Source organism: Pipistrellus kuhlii, unplaced genomic scaffold, assembly GCF_014108245.1.
Source record: "Pipistrellus kuhlii isolate mPipKuh1 unplaced genomic scaffold, mPipKuh1.p scaffold_m20_p_11, whole genome shotgun sequence".
Classification (NCBI taxonomy): Eukaryota; Metazoa; Chordata; class Mammalia; order Chiroptera; family Vespertilionidae; genus Pipistrellus; species Pipistrellus kuhlii.
Window position 1 is genome coordinate 41,804,763 of NW_023425416.1, and position 24,841 is coordinate 41,829,603.

Here is a 24,841-nt window from a genome sequence, read left to right on the forward strand (position 1 = left end):
ATAGTCACTTAACAGTGGTAAGACCTATAGACACCAACTTTATTAAATGATCCCAGCTAACATCACCATTATCGAGACCAACGGACATTGGGAAAACTGACATCAGGTGCTTCCTAAAATGATGTATTGAGGTAGCTGTATCATGTCTGCCCCAAAATGCTTAATCTGAATCTAATCAAGAAGAAACGTCAAATAACTCAAATAGAGGACACTTGACAACATAATTGACCTATATTCTTCAAAGGTATCAAAATGCCATTAAAGACTGAAGAACTCTTTTCAGATTGAAGAAGAGCAAAGTGCAATTGAGTGGGTTTTAGTATATTCACAGTTGTGCAATCATCGCCACTATCTGACTCCAGGATATTTTTATCTCCCCTAAAAGAAACCCCTTTATCATTAGCAGTCACTCCACATTTCCACTCCCACCAACCCTGGCAACAACTAATCTACTTTCTGTGTCAATGGATTTGCCTATTTGTGAGTCTTGGTATTGTCTTCTTTCTTATGGCCGAATGGCATTACACTATATAGATATACAGGCAGTGCTTGGGTTACATCAGACTTGATGTACGTCGTTTCGCGGTTACATCACCATCTCCCATTTATTTATATAAAAAAAAGTTCTGTCACTTTGACGTATATACATATGTGCTTCATGCACAGTTCAATACCTGGTCAGGGCACATGCCAGGGTTATGAGCTCAACCCCCAGTAGAGGGCTTGCAGGAGACAGTTGATCAATGATCCCTGTTCCTTCTTGTCTTAAATCAATATAATTAATTAATTAAGTTCTAGTAGTGCTGGTTCAATTTTGCTGACTGCATTTCTCATGGTGTATCTAACACGTTCCTCTGCCCTCTGTATTTCCTGTAGTTAGATCTAGAGGTTTAATCTGCTTTGGGTTAGGTTTTCTTTTGGTAAAACTACCTCATGGATTATATTGTGTTTTCCTATTAGTAAGCACATAATGACTGGTATCTCTCTTAGGATCAAGTGTTGATCAATACTATATCCATTATTCCTTAGGAGTTACAATATAGTGATATTCTAACTTGGTCATTTCTTCATGTATTATCTGGAATACTTATAAAGAGCAGTTCTCTGCTTGTACTATTTGGCTACTTGGAGGGACAGTACCAGTAGAGGGACCAGGAAGGCAGCATACATAGCTGATTCTTTACCTTTATTTCTAAGCTTTCCAACTGAACTTGTTCACTAACATCTTGAAATGATCACTAAAATTTTTGAACACTACTATAGACTCATGGATTTAAAAAAAATTTTAATTCATTGAATTTTTTTAATCCTCACCTGAGGTGATTATTTTCCCATTAATTTTCAGAGAGAGTGAAAGGAAGGAAGAGGGGAAAGGAGAGAGAGAGAGAGAGAGAGAGAGAGAGAGAGAGAGAGAGAGAGAGAGAGAGAGAGAGAAAAGATACATTGATGAGCTATCTCCATCACTTGCCCCCACTAGGGGCAGGGAGCAAGCCTGGTTCAGTCCACGGCTGACGTTCTTACCAATGAGCAAAATTGGCCAGGGCCCGTTGCATTTTTTTAATGTTCAGATTGTCTCTCATTTGACCAGTGCAACCCTTCAACTTGGTTTCTGAATACTTTTGACAGCAGGTTCTTGGATAGCTTCCTTGCTAGTTCATATGACAGAATATTCTGGGTTTATCTTGTACACTTTTTTTTTTTTTATTCCAAATTTGGAAGCAACCATTTCCCCAAAGAGCCTCTATTTTTCCAGTGGGAAATGAACTTTGAAAATTATACTCTGGATGCTAATGGTGCTCATTTCTACTGGGTTTATTTTATCATTGTTTCTAGAACTTTTCAATGGCAGATCTATGAAATATGTAGACAAGGAGGAGGGAACCTCCATATAAAAATGCACTAGAGATTTGAAAAGATAGTTGCTATGTAAACTTGAAGTTGATTTTGCTATTAATACTATGGGGGAAGAGACTGCCTGGGAATGAAGCCAGTAGGAAGAAGACAGAGGCGAATGATGAAAACAGATGCTCACCTACATTTTTTTGAGCAAATATCTGGTCAGTTTCTCCTCTGCCTCTTAATCATATGAGCCAATACATTTCCTCTTTGCGTAAAATGCTCTAAAATCTTAAGCTAATTTGAGTTGCAACTATAAGAATCTGGATAATAGGGTATCATGCAAGGCTTGGGCGCTACTCCACATCCTTTTCCATAGGTGTCCTAGAGCTGGTTTCTACCAGCCCATTGTGCACATCTCTTCCCAACTCTGTCACCAATGGCAGCACATTGGAGGCTGGAAGTTGACCCTGGTGGGAGTTTTTATACCATGGATATTGGCCAACGTTACAAATCAGAGCTTCTTTCCTATCTTTAAAAGCTGGTTGCTAAACATTTATTCAGACACTACTATCGTGGTTTCTCCTTTTTCTTAAGCCCTACTCTAGTGACCACTTGCACACAGACTTCAACAAGTACCTCACCAAGCTTTTTATTTCCTGCCCTGGCTTCTCTAAACCAGTTCAGCACTTATGAGTGAGAGAAGCTAATGCCCAACGGAGCAACCATAGATGAATAAGGAACAGGACCTGAGAGATAACTGTTTTTCTCTTTCATTCCCAAGTTGGAAAATTTGACACCATAAACCGGGGAGCAAGATCTCAAATGCTCCCCCCGGTTGGACAATTTGGATATGAATTTCATAAGGCTTTTCAGATGACTGAGCAACCAGTCACCCTTAGTGATATCAACTTGATGATGCATCCTTGTGCTGGCTTTTCCTCCATCCCTGTTTGCACTCATGTCTCCTGGAGTCACATTCCCAATTATAATAAAAGCCTTGCCCATAAACTTTAATGGTAAGCTCTCATTTCAGGGGAATTGGGTTAAGATACCCAGTTACTACAAATATTCTTTATCTGCAGGTTATAGAATTAGCTCAAAGACACACAGTTGTGAAAAATGATGTAAACAGAGCCCTTTCAAAATGGAGTCAGAGCTGCCATCCCAGAGGAATTAAGTTGTACATCTTACCACTCAAACCATTAGAATTTTTTAACTGGGCAAATAACCTTTAAACAACTATTTGTAAAGCTAACAAGAAAGCCAACATCCTGGTTATGAGGACTGAAAATTAGGAACATTCTTTATCATTTGCATCGCCATGTGTAACTATAGACAACTTAGCTCATTTGCACCTTTAGAAAATCCTTCTTTCTACTCCTGGAATTATTTCCCTTCCCTTTTTCATAAACACTCCTTGCCTGCACCTCATAATCATTAGGACTCTATTTGGGTTTCTGCCTGAATCAGTGCTTCCCAAATAGCTATTCTTTGATGGCAAATAAAGATTTGTTGCCTTTCACTTTGGCTTTTTGTTTTTAAGGTTATCACAGTAAAAATAAAAAATAAAAAAAAAAAAAAAAAAAAAGATTTATTTCAGTAGTTCCCCTCCAGAAATACTTCTCCCATATGTATATTTTCTCTCAAGGCTGCCCACCCCAAATCTCTATCCACTATCATTTCTTGCAATGTGGTCTTAGTTGAGACTACCCCAGTGCGGTAATCATAGCTATTCTGTCAACAGACGGCCCCGAGTGGACACAGATGACACATGACAAATTTGGAAGAACACAGGGAGAGAGGGAATTTAATTGCATTTCCACATATCGAAATGTATTTGCATGTCTTTGGACAAGAATAATTTGTTTTGCTATCGGTTGTCTACAATCTATACACTTACAAAAGAGCTGCTAGACAATGGAAGTCACAGATACCCCATAGAATCAGATAACCCAGGAGTGTTTGGAATTTCTGCCTATTTTCCTATTGCAGGCACCTAGTTATCATTTTGCTCCATTTTAATGTCTTTCATATTTCCCCCTACATTTTGTAGTTGAACATTCTTATTTCACAGATAAAGAAAAGAAGGCCTAGATGAAAATAGCAGTCATAATATATTTGTCTTTAAGAAGGACAATCATGTGTGAGGTTCAGGACACTTGCTTCTCATGTCCTCCTTTCATCTCTATGTTCCTTTATTCCACAGGGACTGTGCCTCCTCCCACTGATCTGTGGCTTTTCCTTTCCTGATATCATCAACTAGCTAGCTTCCTTCTTATGCTGGGTCCAGGTGACAGTCTAGTTTGCCCAGTGACTTCACATAGTTGACCTCAGTCACTGCCATTTTATTTGCCAAATTCTGAATAAAGCAAGATCCTTATGTTGTTTCTGCACTGTGTGTACAAATTGCTGTCTGCAGAAAAGCCTGAGGTTTGTGATCAGAAGGAAAGAATTGTTTTGTTGCTGTTATTGTTGTTGTTTTTGTTCAACCATTTCATATATGTAGAGGACACAAATAAATCCTCCCTTTCAGATCATGGCAATTATAACCTGTCCCTTCAGCATATCCACTGCAATCTATAGTTAGGGGAATATGTGGTAGTCAAAGGGAAAGAAATCCTTATTTTTAATCCTACAAGCCCAAAGTAGGTTAACACTAAGTCTCTTCACACCTTGCCAGTTTCTCACTTTCTGTTTTTCCTTAAAAGAACTAAGCAGACTGCAAACCAGCAGGAGATTTCCTCATGAGTTAGCAGGGCTGCTGTGTCTTACTAACTAACCTGACTGTCAGTCCCCCTTTCCCTACTTTAAAATCTTCTACATCTTATAATATTCTGCCGGGGGCAACAACCTTCACAGAGTGGCCTGTAGAGTACAGAGGTTTTTGTATGTGTGTTTTTTTTAATTAATATTTTATTGATTTTTTACAGAGAGAAAGGGAAAGGGATAGAGAGCTAGAAACATCGATGATGAGAGAAGCATCGACCAGCTGCCTCCTGCACAACCCCACTGGGGATGTGCCCACAAGCAATGTACATGCCCTTGACCGGAATCAAACTCGGGACCTTTCAGTCCACAGACCAACGCTCTATCCACTGAGCCAAACCAGTTTCGGCAGAATACAGAGGTTTTGACATATATTGCAATACAGAAAAAATATGCTTTGGATCAAGAATAGTAGGAACATGGAATAAGCCAAATGCCATGACAGGAAATCAGATAGCAAGCCTTGTCAGTTTGCAAGTACACTGGGACCAGATGAAGGGAGAGTTGGCTAGGACCTCCCAGCGTTTGCTTCGATAGAGCAAGGTCCAGTTGCATCCAGGTTTATGAAATACTAGAGGCCCGGTACACGAAATTCGTGCACTCGGTGTGTATGTGGGGGGAAGGATCCCTCAACCCAGTCTGTGCCCTCTTGCAGCCTGGGAGCCCTCAGATATCCTTAGCACTGCCATGTAGGCAGGAGAGGCTCCCACACCACCGCTGCACTCACCAGCCATAAATTTGGCTCCTGGCTGAGAGGCGCTCCCCCCTGTGGGAGTGCACTGACTATCAGGGAGCAACTCCTGCACTAAGCGTCTTCCCTGGTGGTCAGTGCATGTCATAGCAGCCAGTCGTTCTGCCGTTTGGTCTAGTTGCATATTAGCCTTTTATTTTATAGGATGGCTGCAATCATCACAGGATGTTCAACAATAGCAAGGAGCCAGAACAATCAAATCCACAGGAGAAGGTATCTTGGTCTATTTCCATTTGCATTGCTGCTATAAATAGTGTGGCCTGGACTTTCTTGGTCCATTTAAGGAAAAGGACTTGTGATCCTATTGTTCTCCCTTCCACCTTATTGATAAATGAAAGGGCAAAGGTGGAAGGCATACTCCCTGTTGCCAAAGTTCTGAGACTAGACAGGCTGGACTGAGTAGGAGACACGTGAGATGGGCATTTTCCTGTGTGGATGGGGAAATCTCAAACAAAGAAAGCTGTCATAATGATTCTATCCTCAATATAGTAAAATTTGTGACAGGGTGCCACCTACTGGTCAATGGTAAATTTCTGTTTTCAAGTTAAAGGTGTAATGCATAATACAAGCAAAGTCACAGAGGTCTAAATTGGCGCTGTCCAGTACATCTGTAGTGTAAGCCACATGTGTGAGAATGGTATAGAACCAGGGACTGGGATGGGCATGTCTGAGGCCACCTGTGTCTTGGGACAGGTGGTAGCAATGGAAACCGGCAGAGGTCTTGAGAGGCATTTCCTGAGTATGGATGGTGAAAGATTATTCTGTATTTTGACACTAGATGCATGCAGCTAAACTGTTCGTCTGTCTAAGGATCTGTTGGATGATCCAGAGGCTCCAGGGCACTGAGCCTTGTTCTAGGTCCCCAGCTCTGAGTTCAGGAATGTTTTGGACCAGGCTGGGTTTACCTGACATCGGAGAGGGTGATGAATGAAGACTGTTCACACTGTGGGTACTTGAATGGTGCCTGATAGTACTGTTGCATATTGTTTAACCCCAGATTTGATGAGGATCACTGGCCCAGCTTATGTCCTGGCTGACATAGACACGCAGAGGGCTGGGCCTAAGAAGAGTTGAGCTTCCTAAAAGCCTAATGTGACCCAATTTTACTGAGCTGTTTCCATCTACAACTCACCTCACCACTAGCACACACGTCCCTGTGGTGAGATTTTTTCGGTACCGAAGTTAGCATTATACTCCAACCCAAAAAAATGCTGCTGATCATTATGCTGTTTTCTGACCCTGCTCATTTCCTTCTGGTTCCCCTAGGTATGTAACACCTGTTTGATTTACCCAGTGGGGTAATTGGACTTAGCTCTCCTTCAATTGGAGCCATCTAAGACATTCATCAATACCAGCCGACATGCAGTCCATGAGAAAATGAGGCTCCTAGGAAATTCCCATGTGCCTTGGGCAGACCAGCCTCCTCTCTGTTGGAATACTTTCAAAGAACTTCTTAACTATCATCGATAATGCAGGGACATAATTTAAAACAGTTGCTTAACTTCACCTCTTAATTTGCAATGGCCCAGAAGTCCTAAACACAAAAAGAACGTGAAACAATTCACAATTGGATTTACAGGTACAGACCTGCCTAATAAACTGGGATTTCCCAAAGAAGGCTGGACTGGAATGAGAGACAGCAGGTTCTGGAAAGAAAAATCACCGAAAGAGAGAACGCCTTTTTAATTACCTGGCATATCCACAATCCTAACTGGAAAACCATTAGAACTAATAACCAGTTCATCAAGGTTGTAGGAATGGGGTGTGCAGGTGGGTAGATGGGGAGAGATTAACCAAATAATTTATTTGCATTTATGCATAATCCATGGACATAGACAATAGTATGGTGAAGTCCCCGGATGGGGGACAGGTGTGGGGTGGAGCAGGTCAATGGAGGAAAAAGGCGGACATCTGTAATACTTTCAACAATAATGATAAATTTTTAAAAACCAACTATATTACTAGTAGAGGCCCTATGCACAAAATGTGTGCAAGAATAGGCCTTTGCAGCTCTGGCGGCTGCCTCAGCCCTTGCAGCTCCGACTTTGTCCCGAAGGTTGTCCAGAAGGACGTCTGGACAGTCGGTCGTTCCACTGTTCAGCCATTTGGTCAATTTGCATATTACACTTTTATTATTATAGATATGTTTGCAATGAACAATCTGAAAGACATCTATGACATGCTACAACATGGATGAACCTTGAAGATGTTATGCTAAGTGAAAAACAGCCAATCACAAAAGGTACACATTTTATGATGATTCTCTTTATATAAGATATCCAGAATAAACAGATCCTCAAATGGTCACTTTGAGACAGAAAGCAGATTAGTGATTGCCAGGGGTTGGGGGTTAGGAGGAATGGGAAATGATTGCTAATGGGTACAGGGTTTCTATTAGGTGTGATGAAAATGTTCTGGAGTTAGTGGTGATGGTTGCATAATTTTGTGAATATACTAAAACTCACCAAATTGTACACTTTAAATGGGTGAATTGTATGGTACATTAATTATATCTCAATATAGCTATTTTTTAAAAAAAGAAGGAAGGATGAACAAAGAAACTGGTGAACATGAGAATATATCTAAAACACATCAACAACAACAGCTAAATTAAGGGATTTAACAGCATAGTAAAATTATAATAACAGCCATTAGGATCGTGTGCTCCCAAAGACGTAAATGGAATAATTTTGTTGTAAAAGGTATAATTTCAAAAAGATGAAGAACTACAATTGGCTTAAACATCCTATATAATAAAAGCCTAATATGCTAAGTGTCTGGGTGACCAGTAGGCTATTCAAAGAATCAAAGCAAAATATGCTAATGATATTCTAAAGCCACTCAAACGCTCTCTATGATGTGCACGGACCACCAGGGGGCAGACAGTTAACTGGCTGACCAGTTACTATGATGTGTACTAGCCACCAGGGGGCAGACGCAGCAACCAGTAGATTAGCTTGCTGCTGGGGTTCTGCTGATCGGAACTGAGCAAGACAAGCCAGACACACCCTGGAGCCCTCCCGAGCTCCCTTCCCTGCTAGCCAACCTCCCACACCCCTCCCCACCCTGATCAAGCACCTGTGGGTCCCTGGGCCTGGCCTACACCCTCTCACAATCCAGGACCCCTTGGAGGATATCAGAGAGCCGCTTTAGGCCTAATCCCACAGGCTAGGCCGAGGTACCCTATTGGTACACAAATTCGTGTATCAGGCCTCTAGTTGAATATATAAAAAGCTATGAATTCAGATAATTTTTCAGAAAGGAAATAATCCTGCAGGTTTCTGGAACATCAAACTTATTCCTCTGAAAATTGATAATCATAGGGAAGGAACATTCATCCTGCCTTTCTGGTGTAAACAGAATTTCAGTGTAACCAAATATCCCTGTGGAAAAGGGAAAGATCTTCAGTACAGAAGAATTCTGCCTCAGGCTGGGAGTAAGGTAAAGGTGAGTGGGTGCCTAAAGTATAAAATGTAAGAAGGCACTCAGCCCTGATTCTAGGTAACAAATGCAAAGGTGTCCAAATTAGAAAAATGTAAGAGTTAAAAGGCTTATAAGAAATACAAGAGACATAACAATCGAAATGATAACAGAAATTTTAAAAAAATTAATACAATAGAGGAAATTTGAGTATGGCTTGGTAATTACATATTAAAAGAAATATTTTTAATTTTGTTAGATGTCATCATGGCATTGTGGTTAAGCAAGAAAATATTTGGATTTTTCTTCTTGAGTTGCATACTGAAGTTGTTTAGAGATGAATCACATGATGTCTGGGATTTGCTTTAAAACACTTCAACAGCAAAACATAACGAGGAGAAAAGGATAAATGAAAGAAGTACTAGTAGATGGTAAAATGAAACAAGGGGGTGGACACATGGAGTTTGTTATGCTTTTTACTTTTGAGTATTTTGGAAAGTTTCATAATTAAATTCACCCCCAAAAATATGGGTACAACATTATTCTAAAGAAACTCTTTTAGCCAAAACCAGTTTGGCTCAGTGGATAGAGCGTCGGCCTGCAGTCTGAAAGGTCCCAGGTTTGATTCTAGTCAAGGGCATGTACCTTGGTTGCAGGCACATCCGCAATCGGGGGTGTGTAGGAGGCAGCTGATCAATATTTCTCTCTCATTGATGTTTCTAGCTGTCTACCCCTCTACCTTCTTCTCTGTTAAAAATCAATATACATATATACATACACACACACACACACACACACACACACACACACACACATCTATATACCTAATATATATATATATATGTGTGTGTGTGTGTGTGTGTGTGTGTGTATATGTGTATATATATATATATATAAAGAAACTTGTTTAACTGTGCTCATGTTCAAGAATCAGCTCTGCAGCCATGTTTATAAAATGAAAATTGGAAATGACTTTATTGTTTTTGCCAGTAACTTTCCAGTGGTGGGCAGGCAACTAATTCCACAATGAGAACTGAGGGGAAATTTTGGTGAGATGCTTCTAAGAAAGATTTACCACATTTCACTGATTTTAAAACACAATCTTTCTTTCAACTCCGAAATCGGCAAGGCTTCTCACAACCCATAGCATTTCACAATCACTGTCTGTCAGATGGTCGTGGTGGTGGTGTACTTGTCATTCCCTCTATATTTTCGAACTTCATCTAGATAAAAACCTGCCTTTGGGACATCTTCTGGTAAGATCTAGAAAGTGCCAGAATGAAAACCTGCAGAATGGGTTTCTTGTGACAACAGCGGCACACCATGTAAAGCCATACTGCACTACTGCCAGTGGGCCTGAAGTCGTAAATAATATAGGGGTTAATTATCTCCCTGATGAGAAATCTGTAGGCCCAGGGTTCCATTGTTGGATCAGTGACTTAACAATGTCAGGTTGCGGTTTGACATCCCTGGAATTCTTTTTGCCTTCCCTCTGTGGGCCCACGCTCTGAGCATCATGCCCTCGCCTGACCATATCCGGAGCAGGAAGGGGACGGGGGACACAGGTGATGTCTTTGCGACAACATGGACAGACCTTGAGGGTACTATGCTAAGTGAAATATGTCAGGCAGAGAAAGACATACTATATGGTCTCACTTACATGTGGAATCTTTAAAAATAATAATTTTTAAAAAAGAGCTCATAAATACAGAGAACAGGTTAGTGGTTGCCAGAAGTAGGGGCGGGAGGTGAGGGAGCAAAGTTGGGTGAAGGGGACCAAAAGGTATAAACTTTCAGTTAATAAATAAGTCATGGGATGTGATGTACAGCATGGTGACTATAGTTAATAATACTCTATTGCGTATTTGAAAGTTGCTAAGAGAAAAAGTTGCTAAAAGTTCTCATTTTAAGCCCTAGCCATTTTGGTTCAGTGGATAGAGTGCTGGCCTACCCATTGAAGGATCACGGGGTTCACTTCTGATCAAGGGCACATGCCTGTGGGAGGAAACCAATCAATGTTTCTCTCTCTTTCCCCCTCCCTTCCACTCTCTCTAAAAATCAATGGGGGTGGGGGATCCCTGTATGAGGATTAACAACAACAGAAAACATTCTCCTATTAAAACGTTTTCTAGCCTAGCTGGCATGGTTCAGTGATTGAGTATCAATCTATGAACCAGAAAGTCACGGTTCAATTCCTGGTCAGGGCATATGCCCAAGTTGGGAGCTCAATCTCCAGTGTGGGGCATGCAGGAGGCAGCTGATGAATGATTCTCATCATTGATGTGTCTCTCCCTCTCCCTTCCTCTCTGAAATCAGTAAAAATATATTTAAAAATTTTTTTCTCATTACAAGAAAGAAAATATTTACAACTATGTATGGTAACAGATGTTAACTGGACTTATTGTAGTGATCATTTTGCAGTAAATACAAATATCAAAGCATTATGTACTCCTGGAACTATAATGTTGTATGTCAATTACACCTCAATTAAAAAATTGAGATAAAATATTTAAAAAAAAAGAATAGCCTAAGAAGACATGACAAATAAATGTAATGTGGTAGGTATCCCATTCCTGGAACAGAAAAGGGAAAAATGGCAAGACCTAAAAAAAAGTGTTGGATTTAGTTAATAGTAATGTACCAACCAAAGTGTTTTCTTGGGTGTGATGGATGTACCATAGTAACTTAATAATTAAGATGTCCACCACAGGGCACTCTAGGTGAGGCGTTATACAGGAATTCTGTGTGCCACCTTTGCAACTTTTCTGTAAGCCTAAAACGTTTCTAAAATCAAATGTTTTGTTTACACGGAAACCCCAATAAGTGCTTTTTTTACAGAAGACGTGGGACATCCATGAGCATGTAAGGTCAAGTGCAGGGTTCAATGCTTATTAGCACATAAAAGTCAGGTACGGTTAATGGTGATTTTTATGTAAAACGAAGGACAAGAGCTCTGACCCTTACGTGTTTTAACCAGGATGAGCCAAAGGAAGCCAGTCGCGCGCACCCACGTCCAGCCTCCCCCGCCGCGCTCCGAGGCGCGCATGCGTGCGCGCGCACAGACGCCGCCGGAGGCGGGGCGCCGGCGCGGGGCGGGGCCACCGCGGTTCCCACGCCGCCCCCGCCCCCGGAAGTAGCGTGTGGCCGGGACTCCGCCTGGCGGAGGCCGTACATGGCAGGATGCAGTGTAGCCGCCGGGGCGGAGATGCCGCTGCTGTTGCTAGACGACGCGAACTAGCAGCCTTCGTCACTTCCTCAGCCCGCGGTCTGCCCTCCCGTCCAGGCCGGAACTCGGGCGCCCAGAGCCGAGGTGGGCACCGAGTCGCCCTCCTCAGAGTTCCAGGATTGGCGGCCGGCGGGCAGCTGGAACCGAGGCCACGCCACCTGCAGGGAAGACCCCGAGCCGCGGCGGCGGGAAGATGGCTGCAGACAAGCCTGCAGGTGAGGCGCCCGCGCCCCGCGCGCTGAGACGGCGGGACACGCAGGGGGTGGGGGGGAGAAGAGAAAGAGGGGTGCAGACCTTGCGCGCTGGGGCCGCGGGGCCCCCGAGTGGGGAAGAGGGGGTGAGAACTCAAGGGCGACTTCAATGGGGGCGTGCATTTCTCTCCCCGCTCCCCTCCCTCCGCCCTCGCTCACGTCAGTCTTTGGGCTCCAGGTCGAATAGTTTTTTTCGCCCAAGTGCAGCTTGAAGTCACTACTGACTGCCTTTGCGCCCCACTCTACCCCCCGCTCCTCCAGAATACCTCCAGAATACCTCTGGCTAAAAAAAGCACACATCTGTATAGCTGTTTCATATACTTTTCGACTTCCCAGTGTGGAGGCAGAGCAGGGAACATGCGTCCCGGAACACACAGCTGCCTCAGTGACCCCCTGGCTCAGCTAAGCCGCACCTGGGCGTTCTTTTGACCGCATCAGTCTGCCTCTGGCCCTGGGTAATTAACTGTGTATAAGGCACTTATCTAAGTACACTTGAAATTATAGTGTGCCACTCTGGCCTGTGCTAACATCTTGCATTTAGAACCTGTTTTTTGTGTGTGTGATTACCTTAATCTCCATTTTGTTGAGTTCCTGCCCCATTCCTAGAATCTTCTCCATTAGGGAGTATAAAATTCTTCCCTGCCTACCTCTGAGACGGTATGGCGGCCTATGTTTCCAGTAAGAACTTAATGACCTCTGTGGCATCCAGGTTTTGTTGGAAGGAACTTAAGTGAGAGGAGTTAGAGGTGGTCAGCACTTAGACTTCACCTTGAAATTAAGTTTTAAAGGAAAAGAAAATCTCAATGTGCTGTAAGTTTTAGTAGGTCCTGATCTTAACAACTGACTTGATTTGAAAAAAAGTGAGTCCATTCTCAGACTGTTAGAGGATCTCTTCGGTAAGCTCCTAAAAAGAATAACAACAGAGAAAAGGTTTAGAAAGGGAGGATAATAGTGTACTATCGAGTTTTAAGTACACTGGTCGGTCAGGGAAAGCGTCTGATGAGGTGATAGTTGAGCCGACAGCTGAATGAAATGAAGGAGTGAGCCATAGGAAATAGGGATGTGTGGATGGGGAGAACATTTCAGGCAGGGAATAGCATGACCTGTCCGCTGGACCCAGGGGCCCAACCTCTGTCTTCTTGGGACAGTGTCTCTGTTTCCCAGGTTTACCATACATAATAAGCCATACCATACCACTTCCTGGAATGACCGTGTTAGGCCTAAAGCTCATCTAGTTTTCAAGTCCAATCTCAGTCATAGTGCATTCTTCTACTTGTTCATTCATTCTTTCATGATTGTCAGGTGCTGTCTTAGATACTGAAGAAGTACATATGGCATACTACCTGCTTTTGAGGAGAACCTGTTATTTAGTCTGCTAAAGACAGACCAGTTATAATGGCACTCCCATCTGTGAAGAGCTATGTAATATGTACTAGAGGCCCAGTGCACGAAATCTGTGAGGGGAGGGGGAATCCCCTCAGCCCAGCCTGCACACTCTCCAATCTGGGATCCCTCTCACAGTCCGGGACCACTGGCTCCTAACTGCTCACCTGTCTGCCTGCCTGATCACCCTTAACTGCCCCCCCTGCTGGTTTGGTGGCCCCCAACTGCCCCACTCTGCCGGCCTGGTCGCCCCTAACTGCCACCCCCCCTCCCACTAGCCTGGTTGCCCCCAACTGCCCCTCCAACCCTGGGCCACCTGCCTGGTCACCCCCAACTGCTTCCCCCCACTCCTCATGTCCCCCCGCCGACCTGGTCGCCACACACAGCCTGCTTATTCAGTCATTTGATCGTCCCTTACTAACCCCCTTGCCAGCCTTGTCACCCCACGCAGCCTGTGTTCCGTTGTCCATCCGGTTGTTTTGGTCATGATGGCCCTTGGCTTCTTATAAATAATACGTATAGTTGAAGAATAAGTTCCTGCCCTAGTCGGTTTGGCTCAGTGGATAGAGTGCTGGCCAGAGGACCCCAGGTTCAATTCCCGTCAAGGGCACACGCCTGGGTTGTGGGCTAGGTCCCTGGTAGGGAGTGTTCTGGAGGCAGCTGATCAATGACTCTCAATGATGTTTCTATCTCTCCCTCTCCCTCTCTCTCTGAAAGCAATAATATATTAATTTTTTTTAAAGGGATACATTTCTAAATGATTAGGGGGTTGTTGCTTTGGTTGGTTTAAGTTTGTAGACCATGATGTAGGAAACTTCCTACCTTCATAATGAGGTTGGATTTATATTAAGTAAATGAGTGTTTAGTGTGGCTCGCTTGAATATCTCTGTATCTCCTCTCCATCCCCGTTTCAACTTCTGAGATTCTGGCCTTTATCTCTTTATGTGATCTGTTTCACATTAGGAAACCTCTTGACTGATGTTTGTTTCTTCCTATCTAGTCTGTTCTTTTCACTGCCATCTTTTCATTAAAATTTTTTGTTGTTGTTGTAGTCAATCCTCAACATTTCTTTTCAGAGAGAGTGGAAGGGAGCGGAGGGAGGGAGAAAGAGAAAAACTTCTATGTGAGAGAGATACATCGTTGCCTCCTGCATGCATCCTGTCTGGGAGCAAGGAGCAAACCCAAAACCAGTTGCATGCCCTTGACTGGGAATCAAACCCAAGACCCTTCCATACTGGAGCCGCTGCACTAACCACTGAACAACATCGGCCAGGGCTGCCTTTTCATTTTATTTCTAAAACACTAATTGGATTATACCACTCCTCTACCTATAAACTTTCTAAGACAGTACCATTTTTTGTGTGCATCAAAACCTCACTAGTAATGTCATTTGTAAGTCTCTTCACAAACTATTTTTAGTGGATGTTTTTATATCAACAAAGCTAGCTCTTCGCATCTGAAATTACTCTCTTGGAAAGCATTGTGTTCTTCTGAGCTGAGTAGTATTGCCCTGCTTTCTCTCTCTCTCTGGTGAACACTCTCGTCATTCAGAAATCCAGTTGATACGCTCCTCATCTCTGGTAAGAAAAGAAGCCCATAGGATCTAGAGCACATGTGTCAAACACAAGGCCCGCGGGCCAAATCCGTCCCGCCAGGCCTTGCAATGTGGCCCGCACCGCGCTGTCATCACTGCACTCCGCTGCGTTTCCATCACAATGACAGTTTATGACTGTTCAGTAAACCATTCGGCCCGCGATTTAGGCTGGATTTTAGATTTTGGCCCCTTCTCTGATTGAGTTCGACACCCCTAATCTAGAGAGATTTAAGAAGCTAAGTGACCAGATGACACTGGCTATGGTATAGGGTAGATTCCAAGGCTGGCCAGAGACTATCCGAGACCAGTTAACATGATGTTATTCAGTTAATGCTCACCAGTGGCCTGCTCTGCGAGGCACTGCAAAGTCTTTGTTCTCATGGAGCTTATAAGGTAGTAAGAAAGACATATACATTTAAACAAAGTATAAGTAATTACGGCTTTAAGTTGTGATAAATACTGTGAAGGAAAGAAAAATGAGTAAGAGGATGGCAGGTCACTGAGAGCAAGACTGTACTTTGAATAGATTGGTTAGAGCAGGAACGGCTCCCTTAGAGATCACATTTGAACAGAGACCCTGAAGATGAAGAGCCAGCCAGAAGGGGAAAGAATGATCCAGGGAGAGGGAGAAACAAATGGGGAATTGTGTTCGAAGACCCCTTGAGGAAAGAGGTTTGTCTGTGTTAGCTGTGCTCGCTCACCAGCACCTAAAGCAGTGGCTGTCTCCAGTTGGTCAAGACTCACCCCCTGGGAACAAATTTACCTGTCTTTCTAGGTTGCGTGGCCTCTCAGTGACTGTTCAGCCAGCAGTCTCACACCCTGCGTTATATTTCAGCCAAATTGTAATGGGAGGCGTGTCCGAGGATAGATGGGGCGTCAACCAAAACCAGAGATTGAAGGGCAGTGGAAGGTTTGTGTCCCTATATATGTAAAGGCGGTATACAACCAATATCATTTTTAATTTTTTTTTATTTTTTTATTTTTTAAATTTGAGAGTTAGAGAGAAACAACTATGGATTGTCTCCTATACACCCCCTACTTGGGATTGGGCTTGCAACCTCGATGGGCTCAATGGTCATGTGCTTTGACTGGGAATCGAACCATGACCTCCTGGTTTACAGGTCGACGCTCAACCACTGAGCAACACCAGCAAAGGCTAAAACCAATATCATTTTTAACTTTTGGTAGTTATTTGAAAGGAGAATGTGGCTGGAGTTAGAAAACAAAATCCTACTGTAGATTAGAATTTATCTGAGAATTTGGACTATGAGGATAGCAGTAGTCGGCTTAATGGGGAAAGTTGATGATGACATGAACAAGGGAAAGACAGGACCGGGTGAATAATACGAAGCCAGGAGATGAATACTTAAAGGGGGGTTTTGAAATTGTGAGCCAGACTGACTAAAAATAAAAGTAAAACTTTAAGCCAAGGGTATTTTATTTAATTTTACTTAAAACACCCAAAACTTTTTATTAGTAAGTGTATAAGGTAAAAAAAAAAAAAAAGTATGAAGTCCAGCCCTAGCCAGTTTGGCTCAGTGGACAGAGCGTTCAGTCAGCCTGTGGACTGAAGGGTCCAATTCTGGTCAAGAGCATATGCCTGGGTTGTGGGCTACATCCCCAGGATGGCATGCAGGGGGCAGCTGATCAATGATTCAATCTCATCCTTGATGTTCCTATCTCTTTTTCCCCTCTCTCTTCCTCTCTGAAATCAATTTTATATATATATATATATTCCTCTATCTCCACATAACCAATATGACAATATGAGTTTGTGTGTTCTTCCAGACTTTTTCTCTGCCTACCCAAGTTCACACTGACTTGAAAAAAAAAAATCCCTGATAGAACACACAACTTTAGAGTTAGATGTTCTCTTTTCCTTGAAAAATGCAGTAAGCATTTAGTATAGGTTGGAATTTTCTTTTGTTTTTTTAACTGAGATATAATTGATAGGTTAGTTTCAGGTGTACAATGTAATGATTTGATGTTTGTACATACTGCAAAATGATCACCACAGTATGTCTAGTTAACATTTGTCACCATACATACTTACAAAAATCTGTGCTCATTTGGTATTTTTTAACTTTTTATTACAAACATCCAGAATATTGAAAAAATAAAATGAATACCCATATAACCACCACCTAGTTCATCAATTGTTACATTTTGCTGTATTTATTTCCTTTATCTCTAGCTATAGAGTCATTTCTGAAGAAGTTACAGACATCATGCCACTTCGTGTCTAAATGTTTCACCATGCATTTCATAAAATAAGGACATTTACCTAAATAACCATAATACCGTTATACATCAGAAAATTAATATTTGAATATGTCAGATTTTCCCAGTTGAACCAAAATTATTCCATAAAACTTTAAACTGTGCCTTTCAAATTAAGAACTAGTTAAGATTCATATATGGTACGTCTCTTAATTCCTCTTTTTTTTTTTCCTTTTTTTTTTCTCTCATGACAGTGATTTTAAGAAACTAAGTTGGTTGCCTTGTAGAACATCCTGCATTCTGGATTTTCTGATTGTTTCTTCCTGGCATCCTTTAGTTCCTTATTGTGTATTTTCTGTAAACTAAAAGTTATTTTAATAGGCTTAATTAGATTTGGGGTTAATATATTTGAAAGATACTCTAAGTGAAGCTATATACTTTTTATAAAGTACATATTGTCAGTTTGTTCACTATTAGATGCTAAATTTGATAAATTTGTTAAGATGGTGACAGGAACATCTATTTGCAGTTAGAAGAAATCTGTGGGATATACACAAAAACATCGTGCTATAGATCTGAAAGTAATATAATGTTTATATGTCAATCTCAATTTTTTTAAAAAGAGCCCTGGCAGCTGTATCTAAGTGGTTAGAGCATCGGTCATGGGATTGGAAACTAGAGGAAATCTTTTTTCTGTGCATAAAACTAATATGAAAGTAAAAATATCCATTGGCAGTGGTTGTGTTCTGCTTTGCCTGTCTTCCGTAAGGCATGCTGCCACAGTCTTGATTCTTGATATTCTGTTTATATCTGCAGTGCTGGGCAGGGTGCTGAAGTCTATAGCACTACTGGTCACGTGTTATTTCTCCGAGTTGTATAGAAATCAACATTATAAGTCGACTGTACTTGTTCAAGTGATAGACAACCATACGAGAGGCAGGTGAGCCTTAGCTAGATGGTGACTTTGGTGAACCTGAATTATTTTTGTTTAAAATGTCTTTCTTACCCTAACCGGTTTGGCTCAGTGGATAGAGCGTTGGCCTGCAGACTGAAAGGTCTCAGGTTTGATTCCAGTCCAGGGCATGTACCTTGGATGTGTGCTCATCCTTAGTAGGAGGTGTGCAGGGGGCAGCTGATCGATGTTTCTAACTCTCTATCTCTGTCTCTTCCTCTCTGTAAAAATAAAATAAAATGTCTTTCTTATTTAAAATTTTCCTTCACAGAGGCATCAACACTAGTTTGTGAGTGTTGCAGATCTCCTTCGGCCTCAGCAATCCCTTTTTTCTTTGGAACAAAATTTTTTCCTTGAACGTCATTGGAGTTAAAATTTGAAACGTGTAGCCAGCTTGTATGGAAGATCTTCCTCCAATCATATTTGAATTAGCATTCTTTTAATGGAATGTGTCTATGCTTTCAGTTAACTGACTTTTCAGTTTTGAAAAAGCAGTGTGTTTCTTTTGTACTTAGTTCAAACCTAAAGGCAATTGTTTGGTTCAAAATGAAGCCCTTTGGCTTAAAGAATGTCAAGGTTTGTGTGCCAGCGAGCTCGGTACGCCTGGAAGGTCAGCCATGTGCATTAGGCCACAGTAGAAGGAAGGTCAAACTTATGGATGAACGGTCATATACCGTCTCAATTGGCAACGGAGACTACTTTTGGACAAATAAAGACACATTGTGGGATTATGTGCAGACTCTTACGGGTAAGAAATCAGTTACCAAAAAATGTTTTAAGAACATTTTAAAAACGGGTATACAAACAATACCCACTTCGGGCAGAAAACTTGAAAAAGTGGAGAGAGAGAATAAGGAAAATAAAAATAGTAATCCCGTTGAAGTATATCTTAATGTAAAAGAATGTAGGTAAAATGATGGTTGGTTAGTAACATATAAAAGGCTGTTATTGAGCTCAGTTCCTTGAAATGTCTGTAGAAATGAGAATTTTGGAGTCTACTGTCAGCCTTCGAGTCTAGCTTGCTTATTTATTTATTTATTTATTTATTTATTTGTCTTAAAGTTGGCTTCTCTTCTTTCCTGGAAAGTTTTTTGGAGACTTGTACAGCTCCTAGAGGATAATGATAGCATCAGCACTGGCCACCTGAGCCAGTCTGTCTTTGATGGGAAATAGGTAGAAGCTTAAATTCCTCCATGCCTTGGTGAGTTGTGTGTATTTCCCTCTGCCCTGTGTTCTCACATCACTCTTTGACAGCTGAGCCCAGAAGTCCCATTAAAGAATGTCATCTAGTCCAGAGAGGATGCAAGTATTTTAGAAGAAGCTATGGAGATAACTTGATGGCAGATCAAGAATTTTTGTCATTTGTCTTAAATTTAGTTTACTTTCTAATGATGAGGAAAGATGTATTTTTAAAACAGTTTAGGTTTCCAAACTTTTTTTTTTTTTAAGTATTTGTGTTTGTTGTTATAATTTGACTAGTGTCCCGGTGCACGGATTTGTACACATTGAAAGGAAATTAATTATAGAAGAAATATTTTAATATCGCCATTCACCCTTTCTCTATAACAGAAGTGTTAACCAAACTCACGATCAACAATAATAGATTGAAACACGTGTGTGTGATTGGTGCTAGTGAGAGCTTTATATGTATTGAACATGTGTGAGTCAACTTAGCCTTTTATACACACACACACACACACACACACACACACTAGAGGCCCGGTGCACGAAATTCGTGCACGGGGGTTGGGCGTGTCCCTCAGCCCAGCCTGCACCCTCTCCAATCTGGGACCCTGGAGAGATGTCCAACTGCCCGTTTAGGTCCAATCCCACCAAACAAGCAATTGGACATCCCTCTCACAATCCAGGACTGCTGGCTCCCAACTGCTCCCCTGCCTGCCTTCGTGATTGCCCCTAACCACTTCTGCCTGTCAGCCTGATCACTCCCTAACCACTCTGCTGCCAGCCTGATTGATGCCTAACTGCTCCCCTGCCAGCCTGTTTGCCCTAACTACCCTCCCCTTCAGGCCTGGTCATCCCTAACTGCATTCTCCTGCAGGCCTGGTCACCTCTAATTGCCCTCCCTTGCAGGCCCAGTCGCCACCAACTTCCCTCCCCTGCCGGTCTGGTCACCCCTAACTGCCCTCCCCTGCTTGTCTGATCGCCCACAACTGCCCTCCTCTGCAGGCCTGATCCCTCTCATGCCCTCCCCTGCTGGCCATCTTGTAGTGGCCATTTTGTGTCCACATGGGGGCAGGATCTTTGTCCACATGGGGCAGCCATTTTGTGTGTTGGAGTGATGGTCAATCTGCATATTACTCTTATTAGATAGGAGATAGATAGGTAGGTAGGTAGGTTGGTAGGTAGATAGATAGATAGATAGACATAAACTTGCTTAATTAGACCTGCTTTTTTTTTTTTTTTTTTTTTTTTTTAATATATTTTATTGATTTTGTACAGAGAGGAAGGGAGAGAGATAGAGAGTTAGAAACATCAATGAGAGAGAGTCATCGATCAGTTGCCTCTTGCACACCCCCTACTGGGGATATGCCCACAACCAAGGTACATGCCCTTGACCGGAATCGAACCCGGGTCCCTTCAGTCCCCAAGCCGACGCTCTATCCATTGAGCTAAACCGGTCCCGGCTAGACCTGCTTTTTGATTTAGCTAAACTTTTTCCAGCCCAGTGAAGCACCCCAACTTCTCTTTCAGGTAATTGTCAGCAACACAGCAGTAAATATCAACACAGAACAGATTATTATTGTAGATCATGCAGGGAGAAAAAAGGGTAAAATATTTAACTGTTTGACTATATTCTGTGCATTGAGAAAACCTGAAGTAATTTTCAAGTTCCACCATTTCTTCTTTTCAGTCAGGTCAAGTTTTTAAATTTTTTAAATCTCCATTGTCTTGCTAATGAAAAGAAAATAGAATTCTTCTGAGTCTCCTATCTACCTACTCCAGGACTTCTGTGAGGATCAAATAAGATGAGGCATGGGAAAGTGCTTCACAGATATTTGGTTGAACTGTAAAATGTTTGCACCTGGCTATAAAGCAAGTTGGATTCCTTGGCTGAGGAAACTCCAAGGAGGCTAGTTGCTAGGAAGGGGAAGCCAAGCATTGCTACATGATGTCATTTCCCGGTGCTCACAGTGACCATTTCCAGGCTGGGCTGGGCTTTGGGCCGCATTTTGCGCTATGGGGTTTTGGTAGCGTTGGTGGCAATTTGGTGGGGTGTCATGCTGCAGGGGGGTGGAGGGGTGGCAGGGCCTGTGTCCCACTTGGGGGAAGCCGAGTGTTGGTTTGTGGGCTCCAGGTCCGTGGTGCCATTTATTTTTAAATGTCCAGTGTGTGTCATGGCAGTTCCTACATTGAGTGCTCCCTGGTGGTCAATGCGCATCATAGCTACTGGTCAGAGGGAAGGACAGACACTTAGCCTTTTAGATAGATAGATTGTTAGATAGATAGATAATAAATATACACGGAGTTGAGAGTTCTGCTTCACTCTAAACTCATACTTTGCTTTCTGGGGTCCTGAAATTCTGTGTCCCATTTTTCACATTTTAAAGTAATTGGTTCTTACTGTTCCTGTGCACCTAAAAGTTTTGTAAAACATGTATTGTGTAAACAGTAGTCTTGCAGTCAAGCATGTTGGCTTTCTAAAGGAAAAGCTGTTTTAACACTGTCTTTATTCTAAACTGGTAAACTTTCTCCATTAAACTACTAGTTCTTCTTCCTCCCTATTAGGACTCAATTCTTTTTTACAGATTTAATTTTTTATTGAATTTATTGGGGTGACATATATACAGTTCTAAATACATCATCTGTGTATTGTACATTTACCAACCCAAATAAAATCTCCTTCTATCACCACTTATCCCCCTTTTACTTTCTTCTGTTTATCTGTATGCTAATGGTAAAACGAAATGCAAATTTATCTATTAACTTTAAGTAACAGAAGTATCACTTTTTCCTTTTTATTATTATTATTGACTAGAGAAAGAGAGGAAGAGAAAGAGAGAAACACTAATTTGGGCACTTATTTATGCACTCATTGATTGATTCTTGTACGTGCCCCGACCAGGGATTGAACCCAAACCCTTCGCGTATCAGGACGATGTTCTAACCAGCTGAGCTACCCAGTCAGTTTTTTTAAATAATAAATTGTGGAGCAGCAGTGGATAGAGCATCGGCCTGCAGACTGAAAGGTCCAGGTTCGATTCCAGTCAAGGGCATGATTCTCTCTCATCAATTTTTCTAGCTCTCTATCCCTCTCTCTTTCTCTCTGTAAAAAAATCAAAATATATTTTTTTAAGAATTGTGGAGCAGACATCATTAATCTTGAATGTAAATGGACGCTTAACTCATGTTAAGGAAGCTTTTTAAATGTGTTAGTCTTGACTTTTGGATTTCAAGTTTATGAAACAATTCTTTGCCTAGAAATTAACCTCTGAATTATCAATGTAGATTTCTCGTTGTTAAATGTTATTATTATATTCCAACTGAATTATGAATTTCTTGAAGGCATTGTACATCCTATATAATAAAAGCCTAATATGCAAATTGTCTGTTTGACCAGGGGCGGGGCCAGCCAGCCAACTATAGGAAGGAAGGCCCTGGCCGTCAGTGGCCCAGCAGCGGCGGCAGGCAGCCAGGGGAAGAAAGGCCACAGCCAACAGCCAATAGGGATCCTACCTGTGCACGAATTTTGTGCACTGGGCCTCTAGTGTATTTATAATCTCCTTGGGTCTCCAGGACCTGCTTTTGGTATATTGCTAGAGGAATAGAACTAATATCTTTCAAAGAGCACAACAGCCCTGACCGATTGGCTCAGTGGATAGAGCATTGGCCCGTGGTTTGAAGGGGCTGGGTTCGATTCTGGTCAGGAGTATGTACCTTGGTTGCAGCTTGATCCCCAGTGGGGGTTGTGCAGGAGGCAGCTGATCAATGTTTCTCTCATTGATGTTTCTAATTCTCTATCCCTCTCTCTTCCTTTCTGTAAAAATCAATAAAAAATATTTTTTTAAAAATAAAATAAAAGAGCAAACATTCTAAGCCCTAATGGGCAGAGCTGTTATCCTATATAACAAAACCCTAATATGCAAATAGACTGAATAGCAAAACAACCAGTCCCTATGACGCTCACTGACCACCAGAGAGCAGGTGCTCAACACAGGCACTGCCCGCTGGTGGTCAGTGTGTTCCCACAGGGGAGTGCTGCTCAGCCAGAAGCTGGGCTCATGGCTGGCGAGCACAGCAGCAGTGGGAGGAGCCTCTCCCGCCTCCACAGCAGCGCTAAGGACCACTTGGGGGATGTCTGACTTTCAGGGAGTGGGCCTACGCTGGCAGTCAGACATCCCCCAAGGAGTCCTGGACTGCAAGAGGGCACAGGCTGGACTGAGCGACCCAAACCCAGTGCACGAATGTCAAGTGCCAGGCTTCTAGTCCTTACATAAATAACGGTGGGCTTTCATTGAATTTGGCCATGGCTAAAGGAAACTTTTCATTAAACTTTTAGAGGAGTGGCTTCTTATTCAACACTAATTAGTCATTGTGGTTGAGAGAGCTCTAACTTCATTAGGAAGACTATTAAGAAGAAAACGGGGGTCACATCACTGCACAACTGTTATTTCTAAAGAAATGTAAAACTTGCCGAAACCGGTTTGGCTCAATGGATAGAGCGTCGGCTTGGGAACTGAAAGGTCCCGGGTTCGGTTCCGGTCAGAGGCATGTGCCTTGGTTGCGGGCATATCCCCGGTAGGGGGTGTGCAAGAGGCAGCTGATCGATGACTCTCATCGATGTTTCTAACTCTCTATCTCTCTCCCTTCCTCTATGTACAAAATCAATAAAATATATTTTAAAAATAAATAAATAAATAAAAAATAAAGAAGTGTAAAACTGTATTTGCAGATCAGGGAGCCGAGAAGCATGAAGGGACAGGTCAGTCCTCTGGGATCACTGATCAAGAGAAGGAGCTGTCCACCAGTGCTTTCCAAGCTTTCACGGTAAGAAATGTTTCCCTTAACCAGCTCCATTTTCAGGATCTCTCAAGTATAAATCATGTCACATTGAATTTTTAAATTTATACGTTGTGTGTGTGTGTGTGTGTGTGTGTGCGCGCGCACGCGCTAATTAAAGAATTAAGTTTAGAGAGTAGGTTTAGTTTTAAAATAAAAGCATTTTAGAGTTTAACTATGGTAAAAGGAACAGGAATAATTTGAGCCTTTCTCAAGTTTTCGTGCTTTCATAAATACATTTTAACTCTCACACTATTGTTTTTAAGTCTTTTAAATTTATACTTGTAAGTATGTGGGTCAGCCTTTTCATCTCACTAGTCTCTTCAATTTTTTTCTTGAATGTGCCTTAAAATGGAACTCCAAAAGTTTGTCAAAACACTAACTATTCTGACATTTTTAAACAATATGAAAAAAAATCTTA

At 42.1% G+C, this 24,841-nt stretch overlaps 1 protein-coding gene, 1 non-coding gene and 1 pseudogene across 11 annotated transcripts in view; 1 reads left to right on the forward strand and 2 right to left on the reverse strand.

Annotated features, from left to right (window-relative positions):
- The window catches only part of LOC118715761, a 30,258-nt pseudogene extending 23,920 nt beyond the window's left edge, over window positions 1-6,338 (reverse strand).
- CNOT10 (CCR4-NOT transcription complex subunit 10) overlaps window positions 1-24,841 on the forward strand; it is a 77,683-nt gene that overhangs the window by 18,244 nt on the left and 34,598 nt on the right. For 4 of the 10 annotated variants that reach the window (XM_036431707.2, XM_045579345.1, XM_045579341.1 and 1 more), the window contains exons 1-2: window positions 11,939-12,217; window positions 24,314-24,408. In XM_036431707.2, coding sequence (XP_036287600.1) covers window positions 12,196-12,217; window positions 24,314-24,408 — 117 coding nt within the window. In that variant the 5' untranslated portion in view covers window positions 11,939-12,195. Of the gene's footprint in view, window positions 1-11,915; window positions 12,218-24,313; window positions 24,409-24,841 lie in introns of those variants that run through there. The other 6 variants (XM_036431708.2, XM_045579344.1, XM_036431709.2 and 3 more) reach the window with 4 other exon arrangements.
- Window positions 4,315-4,452, reverse strand: LOC118715804. Its single transcript, XR_004986961.1, has one exon. It is a non-coding gene; the product is annotated as a small nucleolar RNA SNORA29 (small nucleolar RNA).